Source organism: Panthera onca, chromosome D2 (assembly GCF_046562875.1).
Source record: "Panthera onca isolate mPanOnc1 chromosome D2, mPanOnc1 haplotype 2, whole genome shotgun sequence".
NCBI lineage: Eukaryota > Metazoa > Chordata > Mammalia > Carnivora > Felidae > Panthera > Panthera onca.
In genome coordinates this window covers 44764774-44782984 of record NC_138349.1, presented here as the reverse complement: position 1 = coordinate 44782984, position 18211 = coordinate 44764774, and the positions used below count along the sequence as shown (strand labels likewise).

At 36.5% G+C, this 18211-nt stretch overlaps 1 protein-coding gene across 11 annotated transcripts in view; it reads left to right on the top strand.

The window, feature by feature from the left end:
- The window catches only part of CCSER2 (coiled-coil serine rich protein 2), a 187876-nt gene that overhangs the window by 95477 nt on the left and 74188 nt on the right, over positions 1-18211 (top strand). For 9 of the 11 annotated variants that reach the window (XR_009613004.3, XM_060642296.3, XM_060642304.2 and 6 more), the window contains one exon: positions 7976-8138. Coding sequence is in view for 10 of the 11 variants with exons in the window: in XM_060642296.3 (XP_060498279.1) it covers positions 7976-8138 (163 nt within the window). In the remaining variant the exon portion in view is untranslated. Of the gene's footprint in view, positions 1-4680; positions 4780-7166; positions 7297-7975; positions 8139-18211 lie in introns of those variants that run through there. The other 2 variants (XM_060642305.2, XM_081790517.1) reach the window with 2 other exon arrangements.

The window sequence follows — 18211 nt, the reverse complement described above, 5'->3', positions numbered from 1 at the left end:
TTGATTAATTTGCAAATTTATTTTATTCTTTGAAACCTGATTTTGTACATCTTAGATATAATTCTGTATGATCCAATAAAATTGTATGTATATACCATGAACTAAGTGGTAGATAGGATTTGTCCTTTTTTTCCTTGTGTACATATCTAGCTTTTTTCCCTTTAGTTTCATTTTAATTTTAAGAAGAATTACATTTAGAGAAACAGATATCATTTGCCTTGTGAAATAGCGGTAAAACTCATTAAGTTGGTAAATATTTTTAAAACATCAATTCTGAAAATTTTAGAAAGATTAATTGTGGGCAAATGGTGACCTTCCAGATGAATCATTCCACCTTTTTTACTCTCAAATCCACACTCTTCCTCTCTGGATCCCAACTGCTAATGTGGGGATTTAGACAATCCATATGCAAGAGAGGCCTGGGTACTCTTGCTCCCACTGACTTAATATCTTAGGATTTTCTATCTTAAGGTCTGATCTAGAATCAGAGATGAGCCTAAGAAAGCTCCTGGGGCAAGGGTTGAAATGGGAATACTCCTTCTGGATGGAGGAATGGCTCCAGAAGATCTGTGGATTCCCTGTCAGTCAACATTTGCATAGTCTCTCAGGCCTCCCAGAGGCCAGAGATGAACCAAACACGGTGGTGAAGTCCTTTTTATATGTGATGCTAGAAAAGTGCAGGGATATGGTGCTATTGAGGGCACTAGGAGCTCACAGTTGTCACATTGTTCAGACTCCTCCCCCCCCCCCCCCCCCATGCTCCCAGGATGCTGTGTAACAATCTCAGAATTTTGGTGACTTTCAAAATAAACATTTGTTTTTCTTATTCATGGGTTAGCTGGGACAATTCAGACTGTGGGACTGAGTTCGCGTCTACTCCTTGTTTCTTCAAGACCAGGATTACCTGGAGCAGGTTGCTCTCGTGGCACATGGCAGAAGGACAACAGGCCGAGCAGAAATGTGCATGTAATATCTCTTAGGGTCTTGACAAACCATTGAAAATTATGGGGGAGAACTGAGACAATGATCCAGGAGATTTCATGTGAAGTTTTAAAGGCTTGTTGTGAGGAGTGAGTGATATACTTCCTTGGAGTAAATCACATCCTAGATAATGCATTTTTTGACAGAATTTTAACAACTTTTCTTTGAAAACTTTATATCCTCTCTGAGCTAAAGGAATCAGTCTTAGAGCCTCCTTCATCTTTAGAGGACAACAAAGTTATCTTCATATTAGGTAAAATTAGAATCACAGGGAAATTTAAAGTCTTTGAAGTCTTGGGTTGGGGACTTGTGAAAAGTAGGAGGGAACTTCTGAGGTATAACATCTCATATTGTAGATTTTCCAGGAGATGGCAAACAGGTATTGAGTGTTTTGAGCTAACGGAACACTGAAGAAACAGAATATAGGTCTAAAATATGTAGCCTTCAAAGGCGCTAAACATAAAATAATATTCCATTTGGTACTCCTAGGTATTGAGGAATGACTGTTCTCTTTATAGTTCTGAGTTCCTGGATGACTATACCCACCCACCTGAGTTTTTTTGATTGGGAAGAGGATAGGAATGTTATAAGGACTGGTATAAGGTATAAAGGAGTCTTCTAATATACTTTTGACTATTGATTTTTATTCCCTTTAGCTTCTGGGTTTTGTGGCTGTTATGCAGATTTGGGTGTATGAATTTACATGTATGAATGGGTCACTCTGAAGCCTGGTGAGTTCAGCATCGCTAATTCTGCCAATATCATTGGAATTTTTACCAACAAAAAGACTGAGACCTTGTTGAGATCTTTACTTTGGGTTTGATTTTGGACACAAGCTTGCTATTACTGTATTATGAATAAGGGATCTTCTGGGATTTCAAGGAAGAGGCCATGAGGAAAATATTTATCTGGCAATTACACTTGTGTAGTAAATCATGACCTATTAGGTGTCATATGTGATAACACAGAGGAGGAAGAATGCTTGTTGGTCCAGTGTTTCTTGGATAGTTATGGGCTAGGATTTGGGACCTGAGAGGTATTGGAAATATCCACACCTGAGTTTTTTGGTGACAATGAGGGGGAGATGATATAACAATAGTAGGGTTTAAGGTTGATATTGTAGTGCCTGTAGCAATAAAACATCTGCAAGATTTTCTTTTAATATTTAGAGAAAATTATCTTTTGAGTTCAAGGGTAAAACTGGAAATTGGGTACTTGATTTTCCCTTCAGAACACTTTGATTAATCACCCATTTTATTTTTCCTCTTTTGTTTCTTAGGTGATGCAGGATACTTGTTTTTCCAATGCCCTGCTGTTAATAGTATCTATAAGTGTACTAAGAGACTTCTTCCTCTAGTGTTTAGTTGGCTGTGGTGGAAGCATCTAGTTGTTATATATGAAGGACATAATTTTATTCTGAGTCTTATTCTGCTTTTTTCCAGGGCTCTTTCTAAGCATTAGACGCCTGGCAATGAGGCTATACTTATCCTATTTCTGCCTTTTTTTCACAGATAGTAAGAAGAGAGACTGGGTTATATCTCTTTCAGAAACTATCTCCAAATGCTATCTAAAGGTGTTAGTCTATTCTTGAAGTCGGCAGTGGATTTATCCTTTATTTCCTTACAGAATTGAATCAGAGCCCAATCTGTGTTCACAGAGAAGACTTTGTTGACAGCCTCTGCAAGGCCTCTTGTAACCTCTTCTGGTTTTCTGTGTACTTGATGGAGTTCAGTTACACAGTACCCCAAAATATGGCACCTTGGCATACTGAACATTTTAAGCCCAAGGAGTTTGAGTAAATGGCAGAGGCAGGGAAGTCCCTCTCCCCATTTCTGCCCCTCATCCTCCTTCCCTGAAACAGGTCATAAAACCTTCATGTGAGAGGTGCTCCCCTGTACCAGAGAAAAGGCACCATTCTTAATTCTAGGGATGCCAAGAAGAATCCTAACAAATAGGACTTGCCCAAGTTTCCCCCAGTTTACTACAGTTACCTCATACTCTTTATTTTTTATTATTTTTTTTTTTTCAACGTTTTTTATTTATTTTTGGGACGGAGAGAGACAGAGCATGAACGGGGGAGGGGCAGAGAGAGAGGGAGACACAGAATCGGAAACAGGCTCCAGGCTCCGAGCCATCAGCCCAGAGCCTGACGCGGGGCTCGAACTCACGGACCGCGAGATCGTGACCTGGCTGAAGTCGGACGCTTAACCGACTGCGCCACCCAGGTGCCCCTACCTCATACTCTTTAACTGTCATATTCCTCCATGACTGTCCACTCTACATCAACACAGACCTGTTTCTTTGGGTCTGTCTTTCCTTCTGAAGCCTGCCGTGTCACATATTATATTAAATACATTTGTATGCTTTCCTTCCATTAATCTGTCTGGTCAGTTTAACTTTCAGATCCTAAGAGAGTCAATGAAAACTGTTTTCTACACAGTCATGGGTTCTTAAATCACGTGACTTTCAGATTTTTCACGCTGTGCCTTTTCCATTCTATTTTTGCAACTGGGGTTCCCTTTAATGTATGAACTAATGGGTAATAGATCTAGGAGCCCTAGATTATCAATTCTAAAACTTTTCTAAATTCCTCTGCAAATTTCTCCCAATCTTGTTTAGACCTTAGAAAACATCCAGCCATGACTTTCAGCTTAGGGACCTGACCTGGTTTAAAATCAGCCTTATGGGATTTTCCCTCTTCTGAAGGAGATTTAAACTTTAAGAGGTGTTGAGCCTTTGAGGTTTCTGGCCAGCTTCAGGGTAGGGAAGCAGGTCAAGGGAGAGATGGGTCAGAGGAGGAGCATAGAATGAGAGAAGAGGAATAAAATGAGAAAGGACTTTAGGTTTCAGTTGCAGTTAGGAAGGATCTAAAAGAATTGTTTTAATTGTTTTGCATTTTTATTTTACCTTCATCAAGGATCTCTTAAGGAAACAATTTGGATCTGACTTTCTTTTGGCAGACCACTGAGTATTTGAGACGTGCTTTTTTTTGTTCAAAAGTGTTTCTTTTCTTTTTTTTTTTAAATTTTTAACATTTATTTATTATTGAGAGACAGAGAGACATAGAGTGTGAGCAGGGGAGGGGGCAGAGAGAGGGGGAGACACAGAATTCGAAGCGGGCTCCAAGCTCTGAGCTGTCAGCACAGAGCCTGACACGGGGCTCGAACTCACAAACTGTGAGATCATGACGTGAGCCGAAGTCGGATGCCCAACCGACCGAGCCACCCAGGCGCCCCCTAAAGTGTTTTTTAAATTAACCATTCAGGTTGTATCAAAAACACATTCGTGTTGCTTTATTATTTCGCTCTGGAACATCTGATGGTCACACATTGTCTACAGATTAAAGCCTAGCATTTGGCACAGTTATAGTATAAACCCTCAGGTTTGTGACATTCCCATAGTGTATATCTTGTTCCGTGTGCTTCTGTTTTTAAACTTTTCTCTGTTGAAAAAGATGCCTCTCTAATTACTTCCTGAACCCCACTCCACCGAGTTACGGTGCCTATTAAATTGCACTTATTCCATGTTATATTTCCTAAAAGATATAGTCATATGAGTTCTAGAGTATTGTCCTTGATCACTTTCCAATTACCATATTTTCTTCTGGAGATTTATCTTTCTTTTTCAGTAGTAATTGTGTTTAGTAATAACAAGGTTCGTGATTTTTTTTTTTTTTTACATGAGCTTTTCTTCTTTCAGATTCAGAGCTTTTCTGATCAGATTGTAAAACCTCCTGCAAAGCACATTCTTTCTAGCTTTTGTAATGTGTAATTTCTTCCTGCCATCTTCATAGCCACTTGTTACAGGTACAAATACTATTTGTGTCATCCATTATGACTTTAAGTAATCAGAGAAATAATCTAGGTTGCTTTTGGTGTTATATTTTGTTCCTTTTATAAAATCAGAAGAAATGAGTATGATGAGTAGTTGAGCTAGGCATCCCCACGTCCCATATGTTTCATTTAGCTATCTATACTAGATCCTCTTTCCCTCTCCAAAGGGTAAAGGTCCTGATGTTATCTGTCTCCTACTCACAGTAAAAGAACTAAAATCTTCTGCCTTTTACTTCTGGAGCTGGAAACCCCCTTTCACAAGGCCTTTTTTTATTTTCTAGACCTCAATTCAGAGTTACGGTGAAATCTGGTGTGTAGGATAGTTGTGATTGCCATACTGGATTAAAATTTTTCAAAGTTGGATACCTTTCGGTTTACCTCATCATACCCTATGGTATTTCATGTTCAGAGAGATTTATTTTCTTTCTTTGGGTCCTGTTCCCTCATTGGCTATGGAGGTGGTTTTGATTTATCTCCATCTTATAATTTTGTTTGCTTTCCATTTCCTTTGCTATATTATTTCTTTCATTCTGTCAGAATCTCTAATCTTCTCTAAGAAACCATCACTAATATTATTTCACATTATCTTCTTAGTAACATTTTAAAGTATATAAACGTATGTTTGACGAGTGCCTCAGATGGGAGTACAGTTGACCCTTGAACAACACAGGTTTGAAATGCACAGGCTCATTTATATGTGGTTTTTTTCAATAAAAATAGTACAGTACTACAAATGTGTTTATCTTCCTTATGATTTTCTTAATAACTTTCTTTTTTCGATACAGTGCAGTACTGTAAATGTATTTTTTCTAAGATTTTCTTATTTACATTTTATTTTTTCTAGCTTACTGTATTGTAAGAATACAGTATATAATACATATAATGTACAAAATACGTGTTAATTGACTGTGCTATTGGTAAGGCTTCTGATGCACCGTAGGCTATTAGTAGTTTAGTTTTTGGGGAATCAAAAGTTATGCATGGATTTTTGACTGTGCAGGGGGTCCTGCACCTCTAACACATTGTTCAGGGGGCAGCTGTATAAGCAGGATCTTAGAGTCTTGGAGCAGTCATTTATCTGAGAATTTAGGCCCTTCTGTCTCAGTTTCTACCAATACTCTTTTATGGTTGTGGCAAATATTTGTTTCCAGTGTTTATTTGCCATTGTGCCTGTGTTGAGTTCTTGTTTCATTCAATAAAGGTTCTTTCATTTGTAGTCTGTGTGTTGAACCAAGAACCTCTTTAGTAGACACAAAAACGGCATATCAATTTTATGCATTTTAATTTCCCACAGTATTTAACACCATCTCCTCACCTGTTTGCTTCGTTCCTTTGCTTCTTGTTACTGTGTGTGCACACTGTTGATGATATCCTAATTACATATCAGGTTCTTATTATGACAGAATTTCTTGTTTGGGGAGTAAGTGGAATTTTATCTGCCTGAATTAAGTATGAATTCAGGGCATTTAAAAATAGATACAGATTATCCCTCAGCTATATAGAATTGCTGCAACTAAAGTAACATTTTAATGCCATGTAGAAATTCTTGATGAGCTTAACTGAGTCTCAGAGTATAATACAAATGTGAACTAAAATCAGTTTTGAGCCTTTTTAGGATTATTTTTAAATTAATTTTTCCTTTCTGATCTCATTTTCTACTCCTGATTTTTTAATTATAATGGTCGCCAATGCCTTTATTTATCTAATTGTCAAGTTTTCTATAATTGAACTTAAAAAAGTAGATTGTAATTTACATCAATAAAATGACAAGAAATTGTTTGAAATAATTTCAAATGTAAGGCTTCTTTCACAAATTTTTTCTTAAAATTTTTTTAAACTATAAAATATGTAGTTTTTCCCCCAAATTGATTTTTCTAACCATTATAAACAAAATTTCAAAGTCTTTTAAAAAGTTGTACAAAATTATTATGCATTTAGAAGAAATATGTTAACAGTAAATTTAGTGTGTATGAGAATTGAACATCTATACTTTATTTTAACTACTTATTTTGGAGTGGGAAAGTTTGTTCTTATCTGGTATACTGTAATGAAACACTTTCCATATTTCAAATTCAAGTTTGAGTTAAGTGAAAATAATCATTTAAAGAATGAGTTTTTTAAAATTGAGGATTCCATTGATTTCTACAGCTTCTTTATGAAGTAATTCTGAGCATTCAGGATTTGAACTTTCTCATGTAATAATTTGCAGCCTTCCATCGCCTGGCTTGGGTTAGTGTTCAGTTGTATTTTTAGTAACAGTCCTAACTCAGTAGCTATGTAACCACTGAGCGAAGATGGAGTCACAGGGCAAACTGGGCTTGCTTCCCACAGGGAGGGCTGGGAGTTGAGCAGGAAGGAAGGCCTGTTTGTCAGTGCCTTGTATGCAACTATGTCTGAGTAGGCAGCCGGCGACACAATGTCTCCCTTGTACAAAGTAACTCTTCTAGTGAGTGCTCAGATATGTGAGGAAAAAGTGTTTTGGGTAAGTGAAGGAGAAGCTTGGGGTATTTCAAGGAGATTCTTTTCGTGTTTTTTGGCATCTGGATTTCAGGGAGTGTGCTATTTGTTGCTGCAAAGTGCTGGCTTTGTTTTCAGTGGCATTTTAGACTTTTTGAACAATCTCTACTGTAGGCAGATTGAAGTGTCTTACTTTCTAAAATTGTGAGCTAATTTAAAAAAATACTATTCATTTGTGATAAAAACTTAATTTGTGCTTCTTGAAACCAGTGAAAGTTAATTGTGGCATTCATTTTTGAGAATGAATTCTCTACTAGAAATTTACTTTGTCTGACCATTTTCATTCTGAAGTCAGAACCAGCCAGTGATAATGATGAAAAACCTCTTAAAACTGATTACTGGTGTTTAAAATGTATAATGTTGATAACAAGGATAATATGCTTGTTTGAAAACACTGTTACTTAACTGCCTGTGATACGAAAGTTTTATAATGCACTTCAATTTGAATACTATAAAGTTTTCATCAAAAGAACTGGTTATTTTTCTTCTGGAAATCTTGATTTTGTGATTAGATAATATAAATGGCTGGTATTTTTAGAATATCATTTTTATATTCTCAGCAGCATTTAATTATCAAGTCATAAGTAGTTAACTTTTACAGAATGTGTACATGTTTATAGTGTTTTGCTTTTGAATCTATCTAGTGGAGTGTGACAATATGAACCGTTTTGACCGGTCAGACAGAAATGTTCGGCAGTCTCAGGAAGGATTTTGGAAAAGGCCACCCCAGAGGTGGAGTGGACAGGAGCATTATCATCTCAGCCATCCTGACCACTATCATCACCATGGAAAAAGTGACTTGAGCAGGTGAGTCTAATTTAGATTACATTTCCTATCTTTTGATTAATTTTGAATCATAATTTCCCCCTGCCCCAAAAACTATTTTTTAATCTGGTTTTTAGAGGCACCAAAAAATATTTCAAGTTATATGTGGTACTAATTGGAATAATATGTCTTAATTCTTTCATTAGCTTTACTGTATATAAAAATATTTTACTTAATGTCTGCTATTTGGACTTTGTTTGATGTTATTTTCTATTTCTCATTTGGGAATGATTAAATGTTGAAAATTTTAAGTTAATTATTTTAAAAATAATGTTTAAAGTTAGTGCCAAGTGATTTGTTACTTTTGCTTACATAATAAATTAAAACTTAAAAATTCCTCAAGTACTGTTAGAAGCAGAGGAAGATACTGTACAGTGCTAAAGTTCTTTTTCTTTTTGAAGCATAGTATAATCTTTAATTTGATCAGAGTTTATATATAATATGGCTTTTGTAGTCAGTCAAACCTGGGATCAAACTCTGGCCTGACACAAATTAGCTTTGTGAGTTTAGGTAATTTATTTAAACCTTCTCCACTCCAGTTTATCATCTGTAAAACAGCTGATAATACCTTTCTCTCAGTGTTCAAGGATTAGGCACAAAAGTGCTTTGAGCAGTATATGGTTTACGGTAGACACCCAGTGATGGTAGTTATTATTTTTTCTCTTTTCACTTTCCCATCTCATTCCACTAGGGATTTGAGATCATTTTGGGGTGCATTTACAATACAGATAGTAAAATTGGATGAAGAAACTATGGAAGGAAAATGTATGGCCCCATATAGTTCTTGAACAAAAAAAATTTGGCTTTAAGAAGCAGCAAAAGCTGGAGCACCTGGGTGGCTCAGTCAGTTGAGCATCTGACTTCAGCTCAGGTCATGATCTCCCTCGTTGGTTTGAGCACCATGTTGGGCTCTATGCTGATGGCTCAGAGCCTGGGGCCTGCTTCTGATTCTGTATCTCCCTGTCTCTCTGCCCCTCCCCTGCTCACGCTCTTGTCTCTCTCTCTCAAAATAAATAAACATTAAAAAATTTAAAAAAAGAAGGCAGCAAAAGCAAAGAACATAACTTTATCCATTGCAAGATTTACAGTATACATAAGATAAAGGATGCATTTCTCCTGAATTGACTTGCTTTCGTGAGACACAAACCTGAAAGAAGTTGCTTTGCATGAGTTCTTATAAGGGAAGTACCTTGTGATATAGAGGACAGGTCTCAGACAGCTTCCCAAATAAAAGTAATGACAAATTCCTTAAGTCCCTTTCTTACTTATGTTCTTCATTGTAAGCTGCAAATAAGTCTAGACCAAGTGAGAAAAGGGAGTTCTTCAGTGGGTCATGAAATAATGAAGTTTAACCAAAGATTCTTCTGTTGGTATGATTAAATGCAAGGATAAAATTTAGAAGATCTAGAAGAATGCATGGAGTATGTATCTTTCCAGGCATTATTTTGGCTGTTGTTTCTTATAGCTAGGCTTTTGATAAGGAATGGACATTGGAGAGTTATTATTGTCAGGCAAGAATATGATGTAAAGACAGTCATGGTTGGTAAGATTATGCTTCCCTCATCTTTGATGGTTCGTTTAAAAGAAGGTAAAGTTAAGGCCATCTTATGAAAATTTAGAAGCCTAACTAAAATGTGAACCATTGCTTATACTTCTGATAAGATTTATTCATTCATTTAATAAATATTCATCGAGAACCTATGTTGAATTCTGTGCTAAATTCTCAAGCTGGGGGATGAATTTGGAGAGAGTGTGAGAGGTGATAGCTGTGGATTGGTAATGGCTTCTTGGAGCATTGTTTTGGGGATGGTAAAAACCATTATGCAGTACATGAGCTTATTTGGAGTCATTGCAGTTAGTTATTGGTTAGGTAGAAGGTTCCTGTGCCTCCTCCATCCCACACAAAGTTTAGTTAGTAAAAACTTCCTAGATGTTGAGTCTGTGGGAGAGACAGGTATGTAGGCAGTTATGATATTTGTACTTGTTATAATAGTATTTGTGCAGTACAAGGATGATGGTTGCTTTAAGAAAGTGATTTATATAGGATTCCAGAAGCATGTAGCAACTGGTTTTTGTCTAGGGAGTTGTGTGTAAAAGGAAGTTACTATTGAACTGGTACTATTGACTATAGAGATTGCAGAGGAGTGGTTTCTATAGGAGAAAGATGAGTGTTCAGATGGAAAAAATAGCATGTGTAAAACCATGTGTGAGTAATGTGGCATTTTCAGAGAACTACTATGAGTTTGTTTCTAGGTCATTTGTAGGAATGGATAGATGTGATCTCTAACTCTAAAGGCAAAATTCTTTATTTTAAGGTAAAAGATGGCAAATTTTAGCTTGAAACGGGATTATTAATCAGACTGTCCCAAATGGAATGAATTACCTGGATGGAAGTAGTAATCTGTGTCCCTGGGAATGATCAAACTGAGGCTGATTAGTCATCTTTCAGAAAAGATATCGTTTTCCAAAAACAATATTCCTGGATATTAATAGGCATAGAAAAGCGATTCTCTGATCAAATGAGTAGGAAATGAATAAATTAAAGTTTTTTAAAAAATAGTTTGCTCCACAGCGCCTTAAATATATAAATACAGTACTATGATTTTGCAAAATGTGGTAAAAGAATATGTAGCCATTTCCCAAAACATATGACCACAGATCCCTTTTATACAGTGTATTTGGAGGGAGTAGTGATTTGTGGATCATCCACACTGGTGATTCTCAGGGAGGAGAGAGAAATGCACCATATTCTTGGGGGTTGCTAACTTGACTCATTTAGCACAGAACTTCCCAAGAAGTGGGCACCCTGGTTTGTCATAAATAGTTATAGTTTATTGATCCCTCCAGGTTTTAGAGTGGCTGTGTGGGTTTGGGACATCTAGATCCCCTAGAGCTCGTTAGGAGATGGGTGGTAAAGAGAGAAACCTCACTCAAGACAAGCCTGACTCTCCAGCATATCTTAAAACTATTATTTTCTCTCTATGCCTTGATTTGAAAAAGTTTGGATGTACCTAACCCCAGGGCCTTTTTAACATTACATGTGTAAAAGTGTCTCTACCATTCCATAACTTCTTGAGGATTCCTTTTCCTGTCTTTCCTTTAATTCTCCTCATTGTCTTTTTTTTTTTTTTTTTAATTATGCCTTAATCTGCTTTACAGGGGACTGTAATTATAGGAATTGTCTTATCTGCAATTCAGTGGTTCAGAACCACTGACCAGTTTCCTTTATGTTTTTTTTTTTTTTTTTTTCATAATACTATGCTCTCCTCTCCTTATCTGGCCGAAGCTTTCACTACTGTTTCTCCCCAACCTCCTTCTTTGCCTACACCTTCCACTATGCTATATGGAATTCTTTCACATCCTAACCAACTCACATTCTTGACCTCTTTGCTCACATTCTGATTGTAACTGAAATCTAACTCTTTCCTAAATGTACTAATTCCCTAGTAGTGTTTTTATATGAAGAATTCTTATTTTCCAGTCACTCTAGTACTTTACTGTTTAGAAGTGGGGTCTTTGTCTTCACTCCTCATTTGTTTCTAAATAAAGTATTCTTCACTGTTATTATTTTGAGATTTAGAGCATTTGGCTGTATCAACCCCTCCTTATTGGTCCCTACCCCTGCCTCACAAAATCTTGGCCATTGGCTCATTTTCCCTCTTCATTGTAAGCTTTGCTACAATCCTGACTGTTTCCAGTGTTCATGTATATGGTTCATATAACCCCCTGAATCCTTAGTTCCTTAGGATTCTCTCTGTATAAGATCATGTCATCAGAGATAGATATTTTTCTTTCCATCTAGGTACTTTCTTTTTTTTTTTTTTTTTTTTTCCTCCTGCATAATTTCTATGGCTAGAACCTACAATGCAGTGTTGAATAGGACTGGTGAGAGCAAACATTTGTGCCTTTCTAATATTCAGGATAAAGCATTCAGCCTTTCACTGTTATGTATGATGTTAGCTCTGCTTTTTCACAGTCTTTATCAGGTTGAGGAACTTCTAATCATATTTTGTTGAGTGTTTTTATCATGAAAGGGTGTTAGATTTTGTCAAATACTATTTCTGTGAGTATTGAGATAATTTTTTGGCCCTCATTCTCTTAATGTGGTGTATGACATTGACTGATTTACATATGTTGAACCAACTTTACCTTTCTTGGATAAATCCTACTTGGTCATGGTATGTAATCATTTTATGTGTTGCTAGATTCAATTTGCTAGTATTGTGTTGAAGATTTTTATGCGTATATTCATAATAAATATCAGTCTATAGTTTTCTTTCTTTCTTTTTTTAAAATGTCTTTGTCTGGTTTTGGTATTATGGTCACATAGATTGAAAAGGGAAGTGTTTCTTTAATTTCTATTTTTGGAAGAACTTGTAGGATTCACCTGTGCAGTTATTTGGGCTTGGGCTCTTCTCTTCTTTCTTTTTTACTATTTATTTTTAAATTTACATCTAAATTAGTTAACATATACTGCAATAATGATTTCAGGCATAGAATCCAGTGATTCATCCCCTACATATGACACCCAGTGCTCATCCCAAAAAGTGTCCTCCTTAATGCCCCTTGCTTATTTAGCCCATGCCCCCACCTGCAACCCCTCCAGCAACCCTCAGTTTGTTTTCTATATTGAAGAGTCTTTTATGTTTTGTCCCCCTCCCTGTTTTTATATTATTTTTGTTTCCCTTCCCCATGTTCATCTGTTTTTTATCTTAAATTCCACATATTAGTGAAATCATATGATATTTGTCTTTCTCTGACAAATTTTGCTTAGCATAATATACTCAGGTTCCATCCATGTTGTTGCAAATGCCAAGATTTCATTCTTTTGATCTCCAAGTAATATTGTGTGTGTGTGTGTGTGTGTGTGTGTGCGCGCGCGCGTGCATGTGTGTGTGTGTATACGACATCTTTATTCATTCATCTGTTGATGGACATTTGGGCTCTTTCCATACTTTGGTTGTTGTCAATAGCACTGCTATAAATATTGAGGTGCATGTGTGCCTTTTGAAACAACACACCTGTATCCTTTGGATATGTACCTAGTAGGGCAGTTGCTGGGTTGTAGGGTAATTCTATTTTTAATTTTTTGAAGAACCTCCATACTGTTTTCCAGAGTGGCTGCACCAGTATTTATTCCCACAAGCAGTGCAAAAGGGTTCCTCTTTCTCTGAGTCCTCGCCAACATCTCGTTGCCTGAGTTGTTAATTTTAGCCATTTGACTGGTGTGAGGTGGTATTTCATTGTGGTTTTGATTTGTATTTTGGGCTTGGGATTTTCCTTGTGGAAGGTTTTTGACTATGAATTTAATTTCTATAGATGTTCTATAGACATCTATTGAATTTTGTTAGTATGTAGTATTCAAGTCTTCTATTTCTTTGCTGACTTTTTCTTCTGTTCATTAATAAGGAGGAAGTAATTAAAGTCCAACTTGAATTTATCTTGTAGGGAAGGTCTAATAGCAACACATTTTCTCAGTTTTTGTTTATATGATGATGTTTTAATTTCTCCTGAATTTTGAAGGCTAATTTTGCTGGATATAGAATTCTTGGTTGATAATCTTTTAACATTTTGACTCTCATGCTTTCTGATGAAAAATCAGCTGTTAATCTTACTGAGCTTGTCTTCTACATGATGAATCCTATTTTTATTTTTCTTGCTTTGTTTAGGATTCTCACTTTTTTTCTTTTTTTTTCTAGTTTTTGACAGTTTATGATGTGTCTCTTTATTATATTTTGGAGTTTGTCAAGCTAATGATTAGAAGCATTTTTTTTAATGCCCTGAACCATTAAGTATCCCAGCCTTTTACAATGGGGTGTGTGTGTGTGTGTGTGTGTGTGTGTGTGTGTGTGTAAGGATGCTTTCAACAACCTGGTAAGCAGTTTGTAGCTCTGCCTTAACCTTCATTTCCTTCTTTTTGCTCAGAGACTCAAGGAGAGCCAAAGATGAGAGGTTAAGTTCTTCTCAGGTATTTCCTTGGCATGCACAGAGCCCTACACAGGTGTATGGCCTTCTCTATGTCCAAGAATATGTTGGGGGTATTTCAGAGCCTCCTGTGGACATCTCATTCCTCAGGTTTTTCTTTAAAGTTTTTTTGATCATTGCCATTTCAGGCAGGTTGAAATTTTAAGCAGTGGCACTGATTTTTTTCAACAAATGTGTTAGAGATAAGGCTGTTCCCACTGAGAGTCTCCAAATTAGTTCAAATGAAACAACAGCTGAGAATGAGCCTTGTCTAGGAGGGTGTTAGGTCAAATAGTAACTATTTTCTGGAAATGGTGCTTTTGAAAGAATTCCAAACCCAGTTTACCACCCACTTCTTCCTCCCAGTGATTGCTGAATTTCACTGCTATTATGCTTGTAAGGCTCTTATTTTCCAAGTTACCACAGAACTGGGCAGATAGGCATAGTAATAGAATAAATTAAAATGCCACAGGCTTGTTCTTACCAAGATTCAACTGGGTTTTTTTTTTCTTTTCTCTTTTAAATAAGTGCTCCTTGGTTGTGGCAAGCATTTCTATATTACTGGAAAAGTTGATTTTAACCAATTTGCCAGTGTTCTCAGTGCTTTTATGGAGGAGTGGAGTTTTTGGAGATATTTATTCTGCCATTCTGCACATATTTCCTTCTGTCTTTTAATTAATAGATTTCATTTTTTAGAGAAGTATTAGGTTTAGAAATATTGAGCAGAAAGCACAGAGAATTTTCATTTACTCCCTCACCTTCTTTTATACAATTTGCTCTATAATTAACATCTTGCATTAATTGTTAAAGTTCATGAACCGATATTGATATACTAACTAAAATCCATAGTTTACATTAGGGTTCACTCTTTGTGTATACATTCTATGACCTTTGACAAATGCATAATGATATGTATCTACCATTACCTTATCATACAGAATAATTCACTTTGCTTAAATTCTCATGTTCTCTGTGTATTATCCCTTTCTTCTCCGCCCACTCCCACCAAGGCAAACACTGATCTTTTTACTGTCTCCATAGCTTTGCCTTTTCCAGAATGCCATATAGTTGTATGTAGTGTTTTCAGATTGGTTTCTTTCACTCAGCAATATCCATTTACATTTCCTCCATGCCTTTTCATGGCTTGATAGCTCATTTCTTTTTATCACTAAATAATAGTCCATTGTTTGGATGTACTACAGTTGTTTATCCATTCATTTCCTGAAAGATATCTTGATTGCTTCCAAAATTTGACAACTACGAATAAAGGTGCTCTAACCATTTACATGTGTAAGTTTTGAACTCATTTTGGTAAATATCAAGCATGTTTGCTGAATTATATAGTAAGATATTTAGGTTAGTAAGAAACTGCCAAATTGGCTGTACATTTTGCGTTTTCTCCAGCGGTGAGTGAAAGCTCCTGTTGTTACACATCCTCACCAGCATTTGGTGTTGTTTTGGATTTTAACCATTCTAATAACCATTTGCAGTTGCCAAAAGATATATAATGTTGAACATTTGTTCACAAGTTATTTGCCATTTGTATATCTTCAGTGAGATGTCTGTTTAGAACTTTACTCATTAAAAACATTTTTTTTTAACATTTAATAATTTTTGAGAGAGAGAGGGAGAGAGAGCCAGCATGAGTGGGGGAGGGGCAGAAAGAGAGGGAGACACAAAATCTGAAGCAGGCTCTAGGCTCTGAGCTGTCAGCACAGAGCCCGATGCAGGGTTCGAACTCATGAACTATGAGATCATGATGTGAGCCAAAGTCCGACACTCAACCGAGTAAGCCACCCCAGGTACTCCACTTTTGCTCATTTTTAAATTTGGTTGTTTGTTTTCTTGTTGAATTTTAAGAGTACTTTGCATATTTTAGATATCAGTTCTTTGTCATATATTTTACAAATATTTTGTCCCAGTCTGTGACTTGCCTTTTCAGTCTCCTAATGGTGATTTTCAAAGAACAGGTGTTTTAAATTTCATGCAGTCCAGTTTATAATTGTTCTTTCATGATTGTATTTTTTGTGTTGTTTCTAAGAAGGTAGAAACTCAGCATCACCTGAAGTTTCTTCCTTATTATCTTGTGGTTTTACATTTCATATTTAGGTCTTTGGTACATGTTGAATTAATTTTTGTGAACAGTGTGAAAGGTCATTTTTTTTTGCATATGGATATCTAGTTTTTCTAGTATCTCTTGTTGAAAAGACTATCTAGTATCCTTTGTTTTTGTTTTTTGGGGGGTTTTTCGCTAGGTTTTCTTTCTTTTTTCTTTTCTTTTTTTTTTTTAGTATAATTAACAATGTTATATTAGTTTCAGGTGTAAAACATATTGATACCACATTTTTTAAATTTTTATTATTTTTTTCAATATATGAAGTTTATTGTCAAATTGGTTTCCATACAACACCAGTGCTCATCCCAAAAGGTGCCCTCCTCAATACCCATCACCCACCCTCTCCTCCCTCCCACCCCCCATCAACCCTCAGTTTGTTCTCAGTTTTTAAGAGTCTCTTATGCTTTGGCTCTCTTCCACTCTAACCTCTTTTTTTATTTTTTCCTTCCCCTCCCCCATGGGTTTCTGTTAAGTTTCTCAGGATCCACATAAGAGTGAAACCATATGGTATCTGTCTTTCTCTGTATGGCTTATTTCACTTAGCATCACACTGTCCAGTTCCATCCACATTGCTACAAAGGGCCATATTTCATTCTTTCTCATTGCCACGTAGTACTCCATTGTGTATATAAACCACAGTTTCTTTATCCATTTGTCAGTTGATGGACATTTAGGCTCTTTCCATAATTTGGCTATTGTTGAGAGTGCTGCTATAAACATTGGGGTACAAGTGCCCCTATGCATCAGTACTCCTGTATCCCTTGGGTAAATTCCTAGCAGTGCTTGCTATTGCTGGGTCATAGGGTAGGTCTATTTTTAATTTTTTGAGGAACCTCCACACTGTTTTCCAGAGTGGCTGCACCAATTTGCATTCCCACCAACAGTGCAAGAGAGTTCCCGTTTCTCCACATCCTCTCCAGCATCTATAGTCTCCTGATTTGTTCATTTTGGCCACTCTGACTGGCATGAGGTGATATCTGAGTGTGGTTTTGATTTGTATTTCCCTAATGAGGAGCGACGTTGAGCATCTTTTCATGTGCCTGTTGGCCATCCGGATGTCTTCTTTAGAGAAGTGTCTGTTCATGTTTTCTGCCCATTTCTTCACTGGATTATTTGTTTTTCGGGTGTGGAGTTTGGTGAGCTCTTTATAGATTTTGGATACTAGCCCTTTGTCTGATATGTCATTTGCAAATATCTTTTCCCATTCCGTTGGTTGCCTTTTAGTTTTGTCGGTTGTTTCCTTTGCTGTGCAGAAGCTTTTTATCTTCATAAGGTCCCAATAGTTCATTTTTGCTTTTAATTCCCTTGCCTTTGGGGATGTGTCAAGTAAGAAATTGCTACGGCTGAGGTCAGAGAGGTCTTTTCCTGCTTTCTCCTCTAGGGTTTTGATGGTTTCCCATCTCACATTCAGGTCCTTTATCCATTTTGCGTTTATATTTGTGAATGGTGTGAGAAAGTGGTCTAGTTTCAGTCTTCTGCATGTTGCTGTCCAGTTCTCCCAGCACCATTTGTTAAATAGACTGTCTTTTTTCCATTGGATATTCTTTCCTGCTTTGTCAAAGATTAGTTGGCCATACGTTTGTGGGTCTAGTTCTGGGGTTTCTATTCTATTCCATTGGTCTATGTGTCTGTTTTTGTGCCAATACCATGCTGTCTTGATGATGACAGCTTTGTAGTAGAGGCTAAAGTCTGGGATTGTGATGCCTCCTGCTTTGGTCTTCTTCTTCAAAATTACTTTGGCTATTTGGGGTCTTTTGTGGTTCCATATGAATTTTAGGATTGCGTGATACAACATTTTTCTACATTACTCAGTACTCATCATTGTAAATAGAGTCCCCATCTGTCACCAAAACTTCATTACGTATTATTGACTATATTCCTTGTGCTATACTTTTCATCTCTGTGACTTACTTATTTTATAACTGGAAGTTTGTACCTGTTAATACTCTTTATTCATTTCACCCATCCCCCAACC